The sequence below is a fragment of the Phalacrocorax carbo genome, chromosome 9 (assembly GCF_963921805.1).
Source record: "Phalacrocorax carbo chromosome 9, bPhaCar2.1, whole genome shotgun sequence".
NCBI lineage: Eukaryota > Metazoa > Chordata > Aves > Suliformes > Phalacrocoracidae > Phalacrocorax > Phalacrocorax carbo.
Genome location: NC_087521.1, coordinates 18,737,662 through 18,756,318, shown reverse-complemented (window position 1 = coordinate 18,756,318; position 18,657 = coordinate 18,737,662). Strand labels below are relative to the sequence as shown.

Sequence of the window (18,657 nt, the reverse complement as noted above, 5' to 3'; positions counted from 1 at the left end):
TGCTCATCATCTCTGAACTAAGCAAGTTATTTCGAATTACTGTATATACCATTGGCTCAACCTGGCTCTTGGGCAAGTTGAACCTTCTTCCATCAGCACTTGTGTCTGAGCGATGGCAGTTCTGTGGCTCCAGTGGAACATAATGCTTAGGGAAGTGGTGGCTCTGATAGTTAAAAGCTGGTTCTGTTGTTATTACAATTGCTTTAAGCGAGCCTCATTAATTCAAAGAAAAAACATGCTTAAGTAGGATATGGGTGAGCCTGGGACTATTTTACTACAAAACTTCTTTGTCTTTCAGAGGTGCACAGGGTTGAAGACATGTTGTAACACCTGAATTCATGGCATTCTTTGGGAGCTTCTCTGAAGCAAGGACTTCAGGGCACACGTGTGTTCTTGGGCTTTCCATTTGCAAAATGGCACAGCATAGATGTGGGAGTTAGAAGCAGAGCTTAGAAAAATTCTGTCCCATTTCTGATCAATCACCACATCTCCCAAACTGATCTGCACGACAGTCTTTCACACAGACACCTAAGTTTAAACCAAACACACCATCCTCAACATACCAAACCAGTATTATTTGCTGCCCTGCTTATTCTATGGATTTAAAATAACTGCTGTAATAAACAAAACTACCAGAAAAGACTTGGAGGGATAGCAGGTGAGGTTCAGATTATTATTATTAGCCATTTCTAAAATGACAATCATGTGCCTTACGTAAATTTAGAAGGACATAAAATCCTTCCACGAACAGACCCCAAATTATCATACCCAGAGGCGAATTAAGAATTTTCACTGGTGTTAAGTACCTATGAAGAAAGCCCCTGTCAAGCCTGGCTAATACTGATAATCAGTGATTTGAAGGAACTGCATACTTTGTGTGTGCATGTGTGTATCTGATTTCTTCTGTCTGCATGCTGCGCTATTCGTGACTCATGGGAGCTGAAAATTTCTTTCCATTGACAAAATCTTTAGCAAAAGGCTTCAGGAAATTAGAAGATAGTTTGGTTTTAGTCTGATAATGTGAAAGATATTATTTTAGCAGATTTATCGGAGTTTATTGAGTTTCCTGCACCACAGCAGTATAGAAATAAATTCATTTGTTCTGAAGTGACAGTCTCTCAGCCTCCAGAAATAGCAAGTGCTCACTCTGTATTTCAAAAATTTGAGTTGTCTCCTTAAGACCAGGAGCTGTAGGACTCTATCTCTTTGAATTCCATCAGTTGCCAAATGTTTACTTCTCTCCCTGAATTAGGAGAAACAATGTAATTTAAAAATATAAACCTTAGGGAACTGTACTGCCTCCATTTTCCTGTTTAAGCCGTCCTTTCACTGACACACTAAAAATATGACATTATTTTTATTTCCTGATTCTTCTGGTCCTCAAAGCTATCTTGCAGAGGTAGACCAGCTATGACAATCAGTAAATCTGATCATATTTTCTCTGTGGGTGACTTCTGGCTTGAAAAAGAGAAGTATATAGACAAGACTCAAGTCTATCAAAGCTCGAGGTTCGATTCAGTTCCTGACAGAAGCTCCAAAATGATTAACGAGAAAATCACAATCAGCAGCCAGTCTGAGACAGCTGGCCTGCTGATCCTACTTGTTTTGGTGAAATACTCCCCTGGGACACTGGGCGCGAGGACTCGTTCCTTCCAGGGTGCTGGTAGGTGATTCTTTCTTCCTCTGTCCTGCTGGATGGCTCTTTCAGCCACACCTGAAAATGATCCCTACCACTTTCTGTGGCTGCACTGTGACTCCTGCTAGAGTGCATGTGTTCCTGTAGCAATGCTCTGCCCAAATGAGGACATCTGTTTTCTCCATCACAAGGAGAGGGGAAACACTGCATTATGTTAGTAGTCAGGATCAAAACGTAAATAGGAAAGAGGAGGAAAGTGCAATTGTTCACCAAAAATAGAAACGAACGTAGATGGTTGAGGAAGGATTTGTTTTCTTCCCAAATTCCTCTTGGGTTTTAAAGGGCAGAAGGAGCTGTTCCACAGCCACCTCAGTCAGAAGAGCAATAGGAATCCAAATGACAGGCATTACATACAGTAGCTTCGATGCACTGCAAAAAAAAACAACCAATCTACCTAAAATAAGAAGCATTGCTGAGTGTATGCACTCCCTGCAGTCAGAGTAAAATTTATCCTTAGTGCCATGGTGTTAGTTAGGAAGGCTGCCAAGGTGAGTTTAGTGCCTTCAGTGCATTTATGCTGTCAAGCTGGAAATAAAATGCTCCATTTGAACCTGTTTTCAGGACAAAAGGTCAGCCTTATCCCTTTGCACAGTGCTGGTGTTTAAATAATAACAAATCAGCAGAACTGAGGCTAATTTACATTCTCTATTGAAATAAACTGGAAATACTGCACTAATGCTACAGGCTGAATTGTCCTCATACCTGTGAAGCTAAATTTGGCCATAAGCTGGCCCGTCCTGTTGCTTACCTGCCCCATAGCTTTGTTACTGGAGCATGCCTGAGACTGCATCATGGTGCTTTATGGCAGGGGTGTGCGCTCACCTGTTAGTGCTGCTTCGGGTAAAGGGATGGACAAGGAGCTGGTTGTGGAGATGTGCCCAAGAACCCTTTGGAGTGACCTGATTGCACTATGAATTGAACTGAACATAGGGTCTAAGAAGTTCAAATATTGAGGAACAGCCATGGAGAGAACACATGCTAGGGAAAGCTGCAGTGAGGGCCTTTGAAAGACCTACATTTAAGCTGAAAGCCCCTTATAAGGTTTAAGACCCTCAAGGAGGGACGGGAGGACCCATCACGCAAGCTTGTTTGTAGGGAAAGGGAAATGGAGATGAGAGCTCGAGGAGCTCTTCTGTTTTTCTCTTGCAAACTGCTGTGATCTGAGATTGGAAGCCTCATAGTCAGCTCCCAAACCCATGCTATCTGTATCATCTTTGGTCTTACTCGTGTCAAACGTCAGGAAAAAGCAGGGTGCCAAATGCCTCTGAGCTGAATTTCTGGTTGGAGAGGCTACACCTCTGAGGTCTTGCAAGGAATTCTCAGGCTGACAGGAGAGCTGATGGCCTTTGACCTGTTGCTGCACTTCTTATTTGGCATGTGAGCATGCTTAGGAGTGAGAGAAACAGATAGCTGGGAATAGCTGGGGTCACCTCATAGTTCTGTTACTCATCCTCTGGAATCAGGCTCTGGCTGCTGTGAGATGTAAAGCATGCTGCGGCCCTTGCGCAGATACTGTAAAGGGAGTCCTACGGGCTTGCTGAATTCTTGGGATATCTGCAGAAAGCTCTGCACCTCATGCTCCAGATCACGCTGCCTGTCCTCTATGAGAATGGGACAGCATAACTCTGTGGCCTGCCAGGCTGAGGCTGTGTTCGAGTTTCTCTCTCAAGTTTCATATGCCTCCCTAACTCCATTTATGTAGCCTTTACTTGCCCTTTTCAAGGTCTAATTTCATTCCCCCGATGCAATAGGGCTGGAAGGATTGCAGGGGAGACTCTGTGTGCCGAAGCCTGCGATCTACAGGAACAGCGAGGGCACAGCAGCAGCCTGTGCCTGTGCCCAGTGGGGATGGGTGTTTGGCACCTCTCGCATTCCTCCAGCCCAAAACATGGTGCTGGGTTGAGAGCCCACACCTTCTGCAGGCCAGTCACACATTTTAAATGATGAATGCAAATATAACTTGTGTGTGTTGTCACCTGGGTGTCAGGCACACCTCCTGCCCTTTGCTGTTTGCTGGAACCAGCTTAGTGGGTGAGCTAAAAGGATCAGTCCCTTTAGGGCCTGAAGAGAGAGCCCAACTGCTCTGGAGGCTTTCTACAGAAAAGAGAAAGTCCCATGCACCGTAGACACAGCATTCTTAATTTTGGTTCCTTTCACCTGAATTAACTCTTCTTGTTACTACTTATGGACTGCCTGACATCCTGGAGTCCTCCTAGGTTTTCTTTAAGGTGGTTGAGATGGAGATGAGCTACAGGTGCTCTACAGCTCAGCTGATGATTTGTCATGCCAGTGATAACTGCTGATTCTTCCTTCCCTTCCCTTCCCAGCAATGCTTTATCCCTGTGACACGCTCAGCTTCCGCTGGCCCATGGCCTGCTACAGGCTTTGAAATTGGATCCCTTGACTGGTTGTGACCCATGCTGGTGCAATGGCTGGTGCGGCAGATTAATTCACCACTCACCTGTTTGCATATCACTTGCTTTGCTACTTGGAATAGAAACTGAAGATGGTTGTTTCTGAATGAAGCAGATTTCACTGTTGATAAAGTAAACAGGAAGACTGGGCTGTTTGTGTGTATCTCGTTTGGTTGTTTTGGAGAGTGAGGAATTTTTTTATTAAAATCACTGGCTGCTGTTCTGTTCCTTGTAACGTGTGTACATACCAGGTGTTAGCTCCTGCAAACAGCAGGTTAAGTGCCTGGCAAGTGCCAAAGGAGGTTGGTGGCTCTGGAGACATCACGCAGCTGCAGTGCCCTGCACTTGCTTATCAGCCTGTGCTTCTGCCTTGGGCGGTCAGAAACTGAAGTGGGATGCTGGAGTTTCCCATAGGTCCCTGAAGTACATCCTGAGTTACAATTTTGTGGGTTTTTTGTCTTTTTCATTCATTTTTAGGTCTCAAATGCTCAAACACAAATGCTGTGATACAGAGATGGAAAATTTGAGGGAGCTCTAAAATATGTTTGAAAACCAATGTTAGCAAGTGGCATCTAAATTTCTACTCTGTACCTGCGTTCTACCTGATAATAGGTCCCACCATTTTTTAAAAGATGGAATAAATAACAATTTCTCTTTCCTCTTTCCTTTCTTCCTGTGTTCCCTTTAGCATTCATTTTCCGTTGCTATTTCTCCTTCCCCTAGGCTGTGGCCTGGGACTGCTACCTTTCACTGGTGCTCAGGCATGAACAGTAGCAGTGCACTGAAGGGTGTTATTGGGATGTCTTGCTGGTTAGAAACTGTGCTGTCACTGCATTGCAACAGCCTGCATTAGGTGCTGCAAACGAAACGCCTGGACCTAATTTTTATTTATGCTGATGCTCCAGTACACTTGCTCATACTCCTTGCATACAGCTTTGCTGAGAAAAAAGTAGCCCTTTTTTGCCCACTCTCTGATGGTGCCGTTTGTACTTGAATTATGAAATGTTATCAGCTGAGCTGCATTATTCTACAACTGCTGTTGCATAACTATAAATCATGCAAAAACCTAAAGACATGCAGAGAAACAGGACCCCGGAGTCATTCTGCAGTTAAGCCTAAATGAAAAATGTGTAGGTGTCTTATACATGGGGTCAATCAGGGATAAAATGATAGCTTGGGTTTTGCTTGCAAGTTTTTGTTTTCTGGTCACCCCTAAGATGTCTAATCGCCTTTTTCTTTCATCACATTAATCTTTACTTCAAATGACCAAAAGCCCCACTTTGCTTTGTAAATAAACTGAATCCTACCTTTGAAAAGAGCAGTGACGACAAACCTGTAGGCTTTAAAGATAAGATATTGGTTTGTTACAGAGCGAAGTAACAATAGCGGGCTTTTGTCCATTTGAAGTAAACATTGATGTTGTTAAGCATGTGCTCATCGCCCACGTAAATCTGGGCAGAAATAGGTCTTTACATTGCAGATCACAGCTGCCGGCTGCTCCTGTTTGTTACTTCTGAAGCATTCAGCTTTGTAGTGGTGTCATGACTACCTTGGTCGCCTATTGCGTGTGCCAAGACCTGAGTATATCACTAAGTAAAAGCCGATGAGAGCAGGGAAAAAAAAAATCAAAACAACCCCCCCCCAAAATACCCCAAACCAAAAACCTTTGGGAAAAAAAATGAAGTTTGCATTGTTGATTAATCTTATCAGTGATAAGGGTCAGGCTTGCGGTGCCAAGCTCCTTAAACAACTTATGTTTGAAGCACCACAATAAAGTAAATGTGAGTAAAAGGGAGAAAGTTTTGAGCCCTGGGTAGCCTGAATGTGCTTTTAGATCAGCAGATAAATGAATTGATTTTATATAGATAACATTTATTAGAATGTTTTCTTCCCCACTATCTGGTGGGAGTGGCTGAACAATGAGGAAACCAGTTCCTTGGACTGGGCTGACTGCTCCAGCAGCTAGGATTCTGGCATGTGATCTTCGGGTTCTTTACCAGAAATTTCAATCTGGATCGAAGAAATGTTGACAGTCATGGTTTAGGCAGACAGATGCTTTCTTTGTGAAAGGTCTGTTTTAATGAATTTATTTACCCTTTTAAGTTCCATCTATGCAGAACAAATGTCATTGATGTTCAGACAGCTCATCGACAGGAAATATGGTCAAGGAACTGCTTGTGTTTATTTTCGTGTTACTCATACTACAGGAAATGAGTGTGTCATTATTTGTGCCGTTCTGTGAGGTGATGTCATGACCGCTTTCACTGCTGAGGTGTTTAGTATTTTATATTTGCATATTTGAAATGTGAAATTCTTATTAATCTTTAATCAGACCCAGGTTGACCCCAAGCCAAAGTTTGCTGAGTGGTCTTTTTTATGATGTGCAAGTTATATGGCGTAGTGATGGGGGTTTTCCCTACCTAAGTCCATTATTGACCAAGATTGGCGAACTCAGAAGGGAGGGCCCCAAGAGTGGGTGAAGTCCTGGCCAAGGAGCAAAGAGGCTTTATACTTGACTACATCTAACCCCGCTCTTTCATTTTCTAACCAGTCCCTCTCTGTTAAAATCGTTCATACAGTAGAAATAACAGTTCCCTAGGTGCATCCTGCCCTTCAGCTCGGTGGGGTAAGGAATAGAGAGGGAGTTTCCTTGGGGATGGGAGAAGGGCTTTGATCACTTGTGATCGAGGGCAAACCATCCCTGCACTGCACTGCATCAGCCCTGTGGGTGTGTCTTTTCAACAAGACAAGCTCTGAAGGAGGGATGCAAAATCCTCACATTATCTTACCTACCTTTAGAGTGAGCCAGAGCATGCAAGCTGCAGGCCAGCTTTACAAGACAGCCAGCTGAGCACAGCAGATGAAAGGCTAGTGCCCATCTGCACAGCTGCATGTACATGGCTAAGCTAAACCCTGGTCTGCTGTCATTGTCAACAAGAGTAATTCATTATTGTGCCCAAGGCAGCCAGGAAAGTGCCTTTTGCTTTTTTGGGGGGCGAATTATGTTCTGCACTGCAATGATGATGACTGCCAGAAATGTTGCTTTTGTTTGATTGGCTTTCGCTAGAGATGTTTTGAGACTTCTTCTCCCCCCTCCAAAAAAAAAAAGTTTATGCTTCAAAAACGAAGCATTGCTCTATGTTGACCGGAGCTACTTATAGCTGCAATTTGCCATCTCACTTAAAGAATCGTGTCTTTGGTAGACACTCATGAGCCACAGGGGCAGCAGGTGGTAGAAGTTTTATGCATGAACCCATATGGGTTTGTCCTTGGAGGAAGCAGATTAAGACCAACCCTAAGAGCTATTTGGTGACAGGCTTCATCCAGTTCCTAAGGCTCCTTATAGTTCCTCACCTACAGCAAGACAATGTAACGTTCTCGCATTTCCTCAGAATCTGTTGAACTCACTCTGCAGCAACATGAATGCCAGGTAATATCTGTACTCCGATTAGAGAGATTTGGGCTGATTTTGTGCAATGTATGCGCTGCCTACAATTTAAACTTTAATCATAAAATAGACCACCTTTTCTCCATTTGCTGTACAAGATGCCTAACGTGTCTTCTGCTAGATAATCCTAGTAATCAATCAGTACCCAACTCTAGCTTTTTTCAGAACCAAAGCTTGATGCAGAATGCCATGCCAAGGCTGTCATTTATGCAAGAAATTGAACCGTGGATTTTAGTGTTGTGCAGTTTGAAAATTGGTGCAGTCTTCACTTTTCAGAGATATCAGCTGAATCATGGACAACTAGGATTAAACAGCACAAGAACTGCCATACGCAGTAGCTTGAGATAAATGTCCTTTTCAGGCCAGAAAGCTGACAGGAGGTTAGGCAAAGACTGAGGGCAGCTAATACTGCAAAATCGCTCTTTATACCTGTTGGTACAAGGAATAAGACAATTGAGTTCATGGTTGAGGGCTGAAGAAGGAAAAATCATCTACAGCACCAAAAGAAATTATTGTTTGGGAAGTTGCCTGTCCACCCTCACTCCTTATTTCACCCTAGTTAATGCAAGGAAAAGGTACGTTCCTTATGTTCTACAGTTACAGTAAAAGGAAAAAAGTTGATTGTAAGAACTTTGTGCCTCTGTGGTATTTAACATCAAAGAGTGCCCTCTTCCAGGATGGGCAAACAGTTCCATCTCTGCTCTGCGGGTATGCAGGATACCATGTTTTGATGTGGGTAAGTTCAATTCTTGCAGACTACAAAATCTTGGATCGTTATAGCAGGACCACAACTGGACTAGCAATTAATGTATTTATTATAAATAAAATCAATAAATATTTCATAACTTACTATTAGAGCTTTCTAAAAATATACATCTAATTTCAATATTCTCAAAAGTTAGTTCTGAGTTATACAATTATAGACAAAAATATACAAAATTTTTTGATAACTGACACTTTACCCTTAAGAGTCTACATTAATACAGAAATTAACAACATCCTGCTAGGGAGATTTTAGCAGTATTTAAACAGAAATAAACTGAAAATAAAACAAATAATTTACTACTATTTAAAATATGGCAGTTCTCCACAGAACTAGCTCTATCCTTATTTAACAGCCAAGTTTTGACTACTATTATGAATAGTCATGTGAGATCTGAAGGGCCTCTGCAAAGCTTTCCTCAAGATCATCAAGTTCCTTGTTGGCTTCCAAATCACTGTCACAAGTAATCAAGTTTAAAGTTGCCTCACGTGAGGGTGAAGTGTCTTGGTCTTCAGATTTCACGCAAGAATCAAATTCTGTCCCAGCATCCATCATTTTAGCGACATCTTCTGAAAAGTCATCCTTGCTCTGTGTCTCCATTGAACTTTCTCTGCATATTGGTGATTCACATTTTTTTCGTTCCTTTAGTAAGTCCATGGTCCCAAAGAATTCTTCGCTTTTTGTAGCTTTTGTCTGCCTCTGACTTTTACTGGTAAACTCGAGCTCTTCCATTGTATCAAACTCTTGCAGATCCAGTGAGTCCAAGGCTTCCCAGCCTGCATGGATTTGCTCCGCACTGCTGCCTGGGCTGCAGCCGAGGTCTGCTTTCAGTACATCCAAGAAGTGGCGCATTTTGTTCTAGGGGGCGAAGGAAGAAAGGGGTGACACTTCTCCAGCCCCACAGTGCCTATCTGCCTGGAACTCAGGGCTTAACTCTGACATAAGGAAAGGGAGGCTGCTGGCAGTCAAGTGACTCAATTATACAGCAAGTGTTACCAAAGTGGGTTGACTATTGTCCTTTTTTTGTGACTGTGCCTGTGACTCCTGATCTACCGTGAGTCACTTATGGAGACAGGTGCTCCCCACTGAGCATTCTGGGTACCCTTACCCACCAATATCCCAGTACATTTCCACCGTACTCCGGAAACAGCACTGAAGTCATATGCGGAGAAGGAGAATATTAGAGGGGCAGCGCTTACCTCATCCAAACGGTTCTTATTTTCTTGTATATGACACTCAAACAGTTGTTCCAAAACTCTAAAAATGAACAATGAAATGATTTCACAGGAAGAAAACCAACTTTTAAGAGATCTACACAAATTAACAACCTTAGGTTTTTATTTTCATTTCTTAGCTGCGTGGGACCACTAAGATTGTTTCAGTTATGCCCGGTCCCAAGGAGGGCTACCTGGAGTCAGTATCCCACTGGACACGTGCTCAGCAGGCAGACACAGCTTTGAGCAGCAGGTGGTAACCATGGAGTGATTTGTAGCACAACTCCAGTGTGTTTGGTCTGTTGGGTCTATGTGGTGGGAGAAACCAACTATCCAGTGGTGGTTCTACTGGCATGCTGAAGTATCCAAAATCTCTTAGGTGGGCCGATATACACAAGTGTAAATAAAGGGAACGAATAAAATCTAGCATCAGAAAAAAATCCAGAGGAAGGTACTCAGTCCTCAGAGCTCTCTTACATTGCTTAAGCAGGATGAGAAAAAATTTCAGCACAGAGGAAGTGTTCTGTGACAACTAAGGTACCCAGTCACTGGAACAGATTTCCAGAAGGTCAAGTGAATTTAATCTAGCTTACATGAGAAAGTATTTAAAAAAATATATTAGTGAAAGAAAGGTTTTAAGGGAAGACATTACTGTAAGAAAGAACCAGAGGGAGACCTCTCTTGAACTTTCTCAAAAATTAGTTTTTTATTTAGCATATTTAACATTCTCATTGATAGCCTAGACATGAGAAAAAAATGAGAGTGCACAGAACAGAAAAACACCAGAGGAAGATCAAAATATTATGCTGAAATTAGACTGCCTTGAAATGGGTTAAATTTCTGTATCAAAAATACCGCAGGGTTGTTTTGCTATGAACTGAGAGTTCTTTATCAGAAAGAGCTGGTATGGAAAAGAATTTGGGAGTACTACTCAAATACATGAATTCTATCAGAACTTATTGTTTAATTATTGAAAAAAATCTGATTTAGCAACTGGTGAACCCTTATCTGAAACAGTATGTAATCCTGACCACCCATGCTGAAGACTGAATTCATACTAGAACAGGAACAAGGGCAGAAGGGAGAGGGAGGATCTGTTGTGTGAAAGATTAGTAACTTGGTTTATTTAGCAAAACAGCTGCGGCAGAGTAAAATGATTTCTTCCTAGCGTCGCTACACCCGGGGTTCCAGGTCAGTTTCCAACAGGGGCTGTAGCTCATGGTACATAGCAGCAGATCAAAGCAGGTGACACCCCCAGGTCTTTCCTAGTTCCCCTTTCTTACATAATGCAAAAAGAAGAAAGGGAAACAAAACAAAAGCAAGGGGTAACTGTGTATCTATATATTCTTAAAGGCAAAGTAATGATTACTAAACACTATGTCCCTTTCTTACAGAGCCCATGTGTTTCTGACACAGCATTACAAATTTGAAAACAACCATAACCTACCTGTTAGAAAATAGCCCAAGGCTAAGAATTTCATTTGTTACATCTTCAATGAAAGCTAAATATAAAAGCTCTTCTTCTCTGTAGGGAGAATAGAAAACCCATTGTCAAATGTTTTAAAGTAGGGACATATATTGCACAATACAGTAGGTCCAATCATCTTCACGGGAAATGCCATTAAGAAGATTGTATAGTTCTTGGCACCAGCTGCTATTTTTCAAAAATGTAATTCTGTCAGAACAAACTAAGCCTTTCATTGAATTTGAATAATAATAAAAAATCCTGTGTAAAATATCAGACTGTTAGAAAGGTCGCTATGGTGCTTTGTGTTTATCCTAACTTTCTACTGTGGTATAAACTAGCACAGAGATCCTGAGTGAGGAAACCAGCAAATCTTGGTAAGTGTTCAGAACCTGCTTTGCACTCAAGAACACAGGGGTGCTAACTGGGAAGAAAGTGTAAAAATTGCAGTTTGATGCTCTGAGTAAAGGCTTCCAAAGGAGCTTCTAGAGAATCTCACTGTGGCTGAAAATTGCCAGTCCTCAATGGAAGCTCAGAAAAATATACGTGCTTATTTGACAGCCTCTATGCCTTTCAAACACAACTCTTTGATGTACAAAATCCTTGTTAGTGTGAGATGCGGCTTTCACCTCTGATCAAATTTCTCTCCATTTTAATGCCTCATAAAGCCTTGTTGATGCCAATTGCTCTAAATGGGAAACTCTCCAAAAGTTTGGAGTTCTGTTTAGAAAACAAGAACGAAAACCCCCAAAGAAAAGATTTCGGTGCTGTTTCTCTTTCATAGCATCTTTCTAAATATCCTAAAGTATCCAATCAAGTTCTATTGAATCATCATCCAGCCTTAATAAACAGAAAATTAAGAATGGGACACATCTTGCCTGACTTTCATTATGTAAAATTTGTCATCTAGCCTGAAGAATGTAATTTTGGTTCCCTGTACAGTCAAGAAAGCTATCTATAGCTGATCTTTGGTATCTATATTATATCCTTAAAGTTAGGCAGGAACAAGACTGTCCTAAAGCACAAAGATGAAGTGACTTTCCCAAGGTCACATGATAAAGCATTGGCAGTGTTTTTGAATATAACTCAAACCTCTTCCAGTTCTCATCAAATTTCAGAGCAGAAGTATGGTAAGAATGCCCTTCAACTTGATATTTTATTTTGCCAAGAATTGCTTCAGAGATAACAGACCAAAAAAAAGAACTAGAAACATTTAAGATATAGCCACTGGACAAGAAGAGAAGTCTATCTTGCTTCTGAAGTTGTAATGGATTTTCTTCATTTTTAGATTCGCGTGGATATTTAAGTCTTATATAACAATTCATAGTCATGTCAATTTTACTGTAAATTGTGAACAACAGTTGATTCTGAGGCCTCATTTACTGTTTCAGGTTCATCAGTTTTGAGGAAGAGTTTCTAGTTTAATGTTGCAAACTAGCGGAAAAATGGTTTAAGCATACTTACTCAGACTCGATTGTCCTCCTTGCTGAAGGCTGCTGAGAATACAATGACGTCTCTCTAATCAGAAAATCAGAGGGTAAGAGAGAGCAACATTCTCAAAACCCTTCATACTACCTTGCATTCTCACCTTCTTCTGGAGCCACGCTGTGCCATTATCCCTCCTCCTTCTTGGAAGAAAACTCACCAGGACACTCCCAAACCCTGACCCAGTAGCAAAATCCATTGCTTACACTGAAGCCTGAAAGACTATAGTTCAAGAGTACTGTAACACCTCCCTCAGTGCAGTGCTTTAATACCCCAAAAGACCTCAGTGTTACTTCAGATGCTATACAGACCTTCACTATCCATAAGAGTGCTTTTTTTCTCAGAGTACAATTTTTTTTCCCAGGTAAAAATGCCTTTGTATGAAAAGGCCTGAGAGCAAATCAGTGAGTCATGCATGATACTTAGGTCAGCAATGAGGAGAATCAGCCAGGAGCCCTTGGGTTCTGGTCTGATTTCCAACACTGTTCTTGTATTGTAAACAATATTCTAAATCTCAGTGTTACATTTTCAGAAAGAGATGTGGGAAATGCTTCTGGTCTGCAATTCTTGCAGATCATAGATTCAAAAGGCTGGATGCCTGGAGACCCTTCTTCCTGAAAGGAAATACCAACTGGGATACCAATCCAGTACTTAGTTGTAGTACTGTATAAGAAATCTATGGTCTGTAAGCTCAGATATATGCTTGGATGTACAAAACTAACAGCTGTATTGAAGTGTCATCGCTCTCACTCCTGACAAAAGTACTGATACATTTCAGAAATCTCTTTCTTAATTGGCTTCCTAGTGCAACTTTATCCATAAGAAAATAATGAATTTTGAAGTTGGGAAAGACCATTGATCTGAAAAACCCAACCAAACAGAAGTCCTGTCAGAAGACACTTATAAGGAGAAATGGTAGTGAAGGGTTATGGCCTAAGAAGCAGCTGTACAGAAAGCAGGAAGGAATGCATCAAATATTCCTTCCTGCTGTAAATCAGGCACCTTAGAAAGGAGTATGGACAAGCAGCTATTCCTCTCTGAGGCTCATCCACAGTGTATCTTCTATCTTCAGCCTACAACACAAAGATAAAGTCTTTATTATAATCAGTGCAAATACACGGCAAATTTTACCATTAAAATGAACCCAATAACTAATTATCTGTGATTAAGCAGCCTTACGTATTTTATGTCTTTCTGAGAAACTTTGGGTAAACTGAGACATATGGCAGCAAAGGGTCATCAGCTTTGACATCCAAAATTTTAGGCAGGGACAACAGGAGATGGGGCACATTTCTCCCTGACAAGTATGTCAAAGACAAATTCTCTAAAAGCCAGAGGGAGGTCGATGTCACCAACAGGAGTGACATCTGTTATGCAGAAACAGGAACAGGCACTCTAAATCACATCTCTTGAGCTGCTTGCACAAAATGGATGAAAGTAAAGTTGCTGACTCAGCATTTAAAATATTAGTCTGAAAGAAACACTCTAAAGCTACAGGATTTAATGCTGTCACTTTTACAACAGCCACAGAAAAAGTCAGATATGACAGTTTTGAAATGAAATCAGAAGTTGTTCTTTATGGAACTGGAGTGAAGCCTTCCAAATAATCACTTAACCTTTTCATACTGAGGTCAGCTGCAGATACAGATCAATTCAGGTGGTCTCTCCTATTTTCAGTAAAGCTATAAATACAAATTCTCTCTCACCCCTCTGCTCAAATGAATAAAGCACAGTTATTTGCCCTGTTCAGCTACAGACATGAAGAGTCTGACCCCGTAGTCTTTATTCAGGAAGGAAGTCCACAGTTATTCAAGTATTTCTGTTATGTTTGACAGGGCTGTTGTTTAAGAACTTCTCTGTATAGTGGCTACAAGATAAAGCAAAAAGCAAAAACCTGACTTCTGAGCAAACTCTTCCATGCAAATATTAGTACAAATTAAGACAAAACTTCAGATTTGAAGTCTTAAGAAATATTTCAGGTCTTTTGCCTGCTTCCCTCTGCCTCCCATAAATAGTGGTTTAACCCATTTAATCTTTAAAATTTAATAATCTTAAACCATCACACACTAAGGCAATTTCTCAAAGACTAAATAACTGAAAAAGTTCAACTGTCACAAACGCTTAGCAATTCAAAACAAAATGATGTATGCAAACAGTTCTGTAACTACGATGAAAAGATAACGGGAGCTGGCAGAATTTGAAGTGGTGTGATTCTTCATGAAGGTATCGTAGGTACATTCAGCAAGACAGAAAGGAAACAGTATCAAGGAAAACTTCACCACTCGCTGGTTTGGGTGCTTCCTCAGAGGAAAACACTCCTTGGTTCCAATTCTTCTGTTTAGGGCTTTTGGGAAGATGTTATCCAATGTAAAAATGAAGAAAAAAAAACCTTGAAAAAGAGGTGCCGCCTTCTGCTGAAAAATAATGTACCAATTATCTATGTCCTTAACAGATATTTAAGTGACAGTGTACTTGTAAAAACTGTTGAAAAAAAAATATTTTAAATTCTGTGATATCCTAAGATCTTTTCACATGCCTCAATATTTTTTCTTCCTGTTTCCACTTGTTCTTTTGAAACTCTCTCTCCTCTGCAGACCTAATTCACCTCATGATAGTAAAGAGAATGAAACTTAAATCAGTTGTATACTGCTGTGGCAGAGATTAAGTATATACTCCAAAATGATGGTGAATGGTGTGGTAAGAGTACCCAGATTACTGGTAGATGTATTACCTTCAACGGGATCTTCTGCTGTTCAGTAATGACTGTTCTCTCAGACGCTTTGTCAGCAGATGGAAAGCTACAAAATTTAGAGATGTATTAGACTTCCAAGAAGACTACTTTTACAATACGCAGGATGATGTACACGAGTCCCACTGTCAAAATCTCCCATCAATCTGAATGGGACCTAGTACTAAAATGTGTTGGACAGTTTAGAAAATTTCTGCCAGACATCCATTGACATAGTAAAACTAAGTTTTGTTCTCTAAAATATTTCATATAGGATACAACTGAAGGGTTTTAAATTAAAAATTATAAAAAGACAACAAAGAGCTGCATTCAAGAGTTTAAAAAAGGATCATTGCATGTTGTATTAATTAATGAATTGGAAAGTACAAGACTACAGGGGCAACAGTGGGGAAATATTTGCACACTTATAGCAGTTAATTCTTTAGAGGATAGAAAGTACAACTATACACCAGAGAGAGCAAAGAAGAGAGAAAGGGAACAACTATCCCCAGCATATGTGAGATCCCACAGTTTGGAATTAGTGGCACTTTGTATCCAGTTTGTATAGATGAAACCAGTTGCTCAGAGAGAAAACAACAAAATGTTTCCAGTTTTCCAGTGAAAAAAGGAAAATCACATTCTATTCTAGCTTGTGCTAAGGCATATCTAGAATAATTTCATAATAATTATTCTGGTTTTATACGAATGTAAATGAGAACAAAACAAGTTGCTTTTATGAAGATACTGTTAAGATAACATCTAAATTCCACAGTTTGAAAATGAAGTTTTAATCTCTGTACCTGATCTCATCAGTCTGTGTTTGAGCTTCCACATGCTGCTTGCAGTGATTTTTCCTTTTCCTTCGACCAGGAGTGTAATACCTGTACTCTGACAGGAAAGATTTAGCATCTGATATTAAGGTGCGTGGAGTAAAAGGTTTTCGGCTATCAGTGAAGAATTCAGAGTGCCTGTCTAGAAGATCCCCACTGCGTATTTTGGAGTTGCTTCCTTGACGCCTCTGGGAATGACTAACGCTCACAAAACTATCAGTGGAGCAACTGCATGGAAGTCCAGAGCATTTTCTTGGTGTACTCGATGTACTGACACTTGAGTTTGAGTTAGATGCATTAAATGTATTCCGACAATCTCTTCTGGCATATTTTATTGGACTGGAGCACACCAAGCCATGCTCGCCGTAAGGAGACAATGCTCTTGATAGGTACCGTGCCTGCCGAGCACAGGGGAAGAGACCATCTTTCTCTTCTGCTTCCAAGAAACTCTAGAAAAAATTAAAACAAGGTTTGATTGCTTTACAAGTTGCCAGCTTTGCTTGAGTTTGTACTCCCAGCTGTTACCAACTTGGAGGTATTTTCTATGTAAAAATTTTCAATTTTTGTAAAATCAAACTGGTTTCAGAGCAGGCCCAGTGATAACAGATTTTAAAACCTAGTCATTGTAAATTAGAGAGTAATAAGAAAATGATTGGCTTCAGTAGCAAAACATTGGTGCTTCGTTATAGAATATTTATGGCTACATCAAAGCAAGAGTTTTAATCATTTTAGTCCAAAGGCTCAATACATTTTTAGAAGTCAAGGAATCATTGCACTGAAGCAAATTATTTTATCTGGATATGCTCTGTTGATACCACCCAGGCAAGGTAAGGTAGACATTACCCATAATTATCCTACTGACTGGTTCATAGTATGTATTCTCTTTAAGTATGGAATTGTTGCCTCTCTCTCTAAATCCTATTAGCTTCAAAGTGTATTACGTACTGGCCATTTTTATAAGATTTATAAGATTCTGTACAGGGCACTGCTCACTGATTCAGCTTAGACAAACATGGAAAATCCTGTAATGTGGTTTAAGACACAGAACAAGAAAACTCTGTTTAGTCCACATGTCACCCTTTTCTTCGAGTAGGCGGGAGATGCACATCCTTGGTAGGGCTGTACAGACACAGGATGTTGCCTTGTGTAATGACATCCTGCTCCTTAAGAAACATCCTAATTGCTGTGGTAATACAAACAATCATAATGTCCTCCAGCAGACACAGGCAAGCTTCTATCCTGTTCTTCTTTGGGTTTCTCAACCAGCAGCTGTGAAGCTTTCCCTCTAACACTACAGAAAGCCAACAGTGCAAGTAGTTAGCTTACGACAGTTAAACAGGACAGATAGCAATGTACTGAGTTTACTAACAGATGTACTCTGTTTCAGGTGATGGTAGAGGAACGGTATTACTGCTCCTGCTTCTTAACTGTTCAACACATTAGAATTTAAAAATGTACTTCAATTCTCAGAAGCAAACTCATATTCGATGTTACTTTAAAAGGACACAGTTAAAAGGCTACTAGTTAGATAGAGACAAATCAGTAGTACCTGGTGGCCCAGCTAAGGTAAAATGTAGGCAGTGTGTGGTTCAGACTAAAATTATGGTCAGCTAACTCACTGCCCGCCAAAAGAAGCACAATATAAGTCTATTTTATATGTAGGTTGAAGTCCAGGTGTCAACTTCAGTTACTAAGAACATCTAATTGCGGTTTTCAGTAACCATCTGTTTTGCATAGAATCTAGCCGAACAAATCTCACTGATGTGATGGACAATCAAAACAACATGGGAAACCTTACAGCAAAAGCTCATCTATGCATCTCTTCTTTTTGAGATCTTTAAGGTTACTTTTAAGTCTTGACTAAGTTAAAAAAATATTGAAGTGAAGCACTGCAACAAATATTAAGGGTAGGTAATAAGGAGGAAGCCAAGTACACTGTCTCTGGTGTGTGTCATCTAGTGATGACCATGAACATAAATCTGTCCTATGGAAGGTGATGGGGAATCTTCCAACATTCTATTTTAGAACGGCCAAGTTGTATCAGAAGCATCATTTTAATGCCAGGGATAGGAAACCTAAAATCAAAATTTGAAAATTTAAGTCTATAATTGAGAAAGGTTAAAGAATTAATTATTTGGAAAGATCATGCTATTTTTTCTGCTTTCTGAAAAAAATTACTTAATGCTTAAAAATTCAATTTTATTACTGAATTGTATTAGGACACTAGCAAAGACAAGACAGAAACACAACTAAATCTTAAAGTTTTCTTTTTTTTTTATTTTGGTCAAATGGGAAAGAACAATTCAAATTGTCAAACTTTATTTCTGTCACAGAATTTTGAAAGATTTGCAACTTCAAAGCATAAATACCTGGACAGGGGATGTGCACTAGGAAACATGCTTTACAATGTGTCTGAAAAGTTAGGAAGCATCTCAGCAAGATAGCTGCTGTATGTTCTTTCCCTACCTAGGATACAGCCACCCACTGAATACTGTGTCAGTCAGTGACAAGTATGTATGACATTTTACAATCTCCAAGGACCGCCATATTGCAGAATTAGAAGATTAAACCAGAAGGCTAACAGCAAATGAAGTTTTGTATAAATTAACTTATT

General features: G+C 40.3%; 1 protein-coding gene across 3 annotated transcripts in view; it reads right to left on the bottom strand.

Annotated features, from left to right (window-relative positions):
• Positions 1-8,353: 8,353 nt before the first annotated feature.
• The window catches only part of SPATA7 (spermatogenesis associated 7), a 44,616-nt gene continuing 34,312 nt past the window's right edge, over positions 8,354-18,657 (bottom strand). For all 3 annotated transcript variants that reach the window (XM_064460526.1, XM_064460527.1, XM_064460528.1), the window contains 7 exons: positions 16,014-16,492; positions 15,217-15,283; positions 13,488-13,558; positions 12,465-12,518; positions 10,983-11,060; positions 9,521-9,578; positions 8,354-9,179 (listed from right to left, as the gene is read on the bottom strand). In XM_064460526.1, the coding sequence (XP_064316596.1) occupies positions 8,694-9,179; positions 9,521-9,578; positions 10,983-11,060; positions 12,465-12,518; positions 13,488-13,558; positions 15,217-15,283; positions 16,014-16,492 (1,293 nt within the window). In that variant the 3' untranslated portion in view covers positions 8,354-8,693. The remainder of the gene's footprint in view (positions 9,180-9,520; positions 9,579-10,982; positions 11,061-12,464; positions 12,519-13,487; positions 13,559-15,216; positions 15,284-16,013; positions 16,493-18,657) is intronic.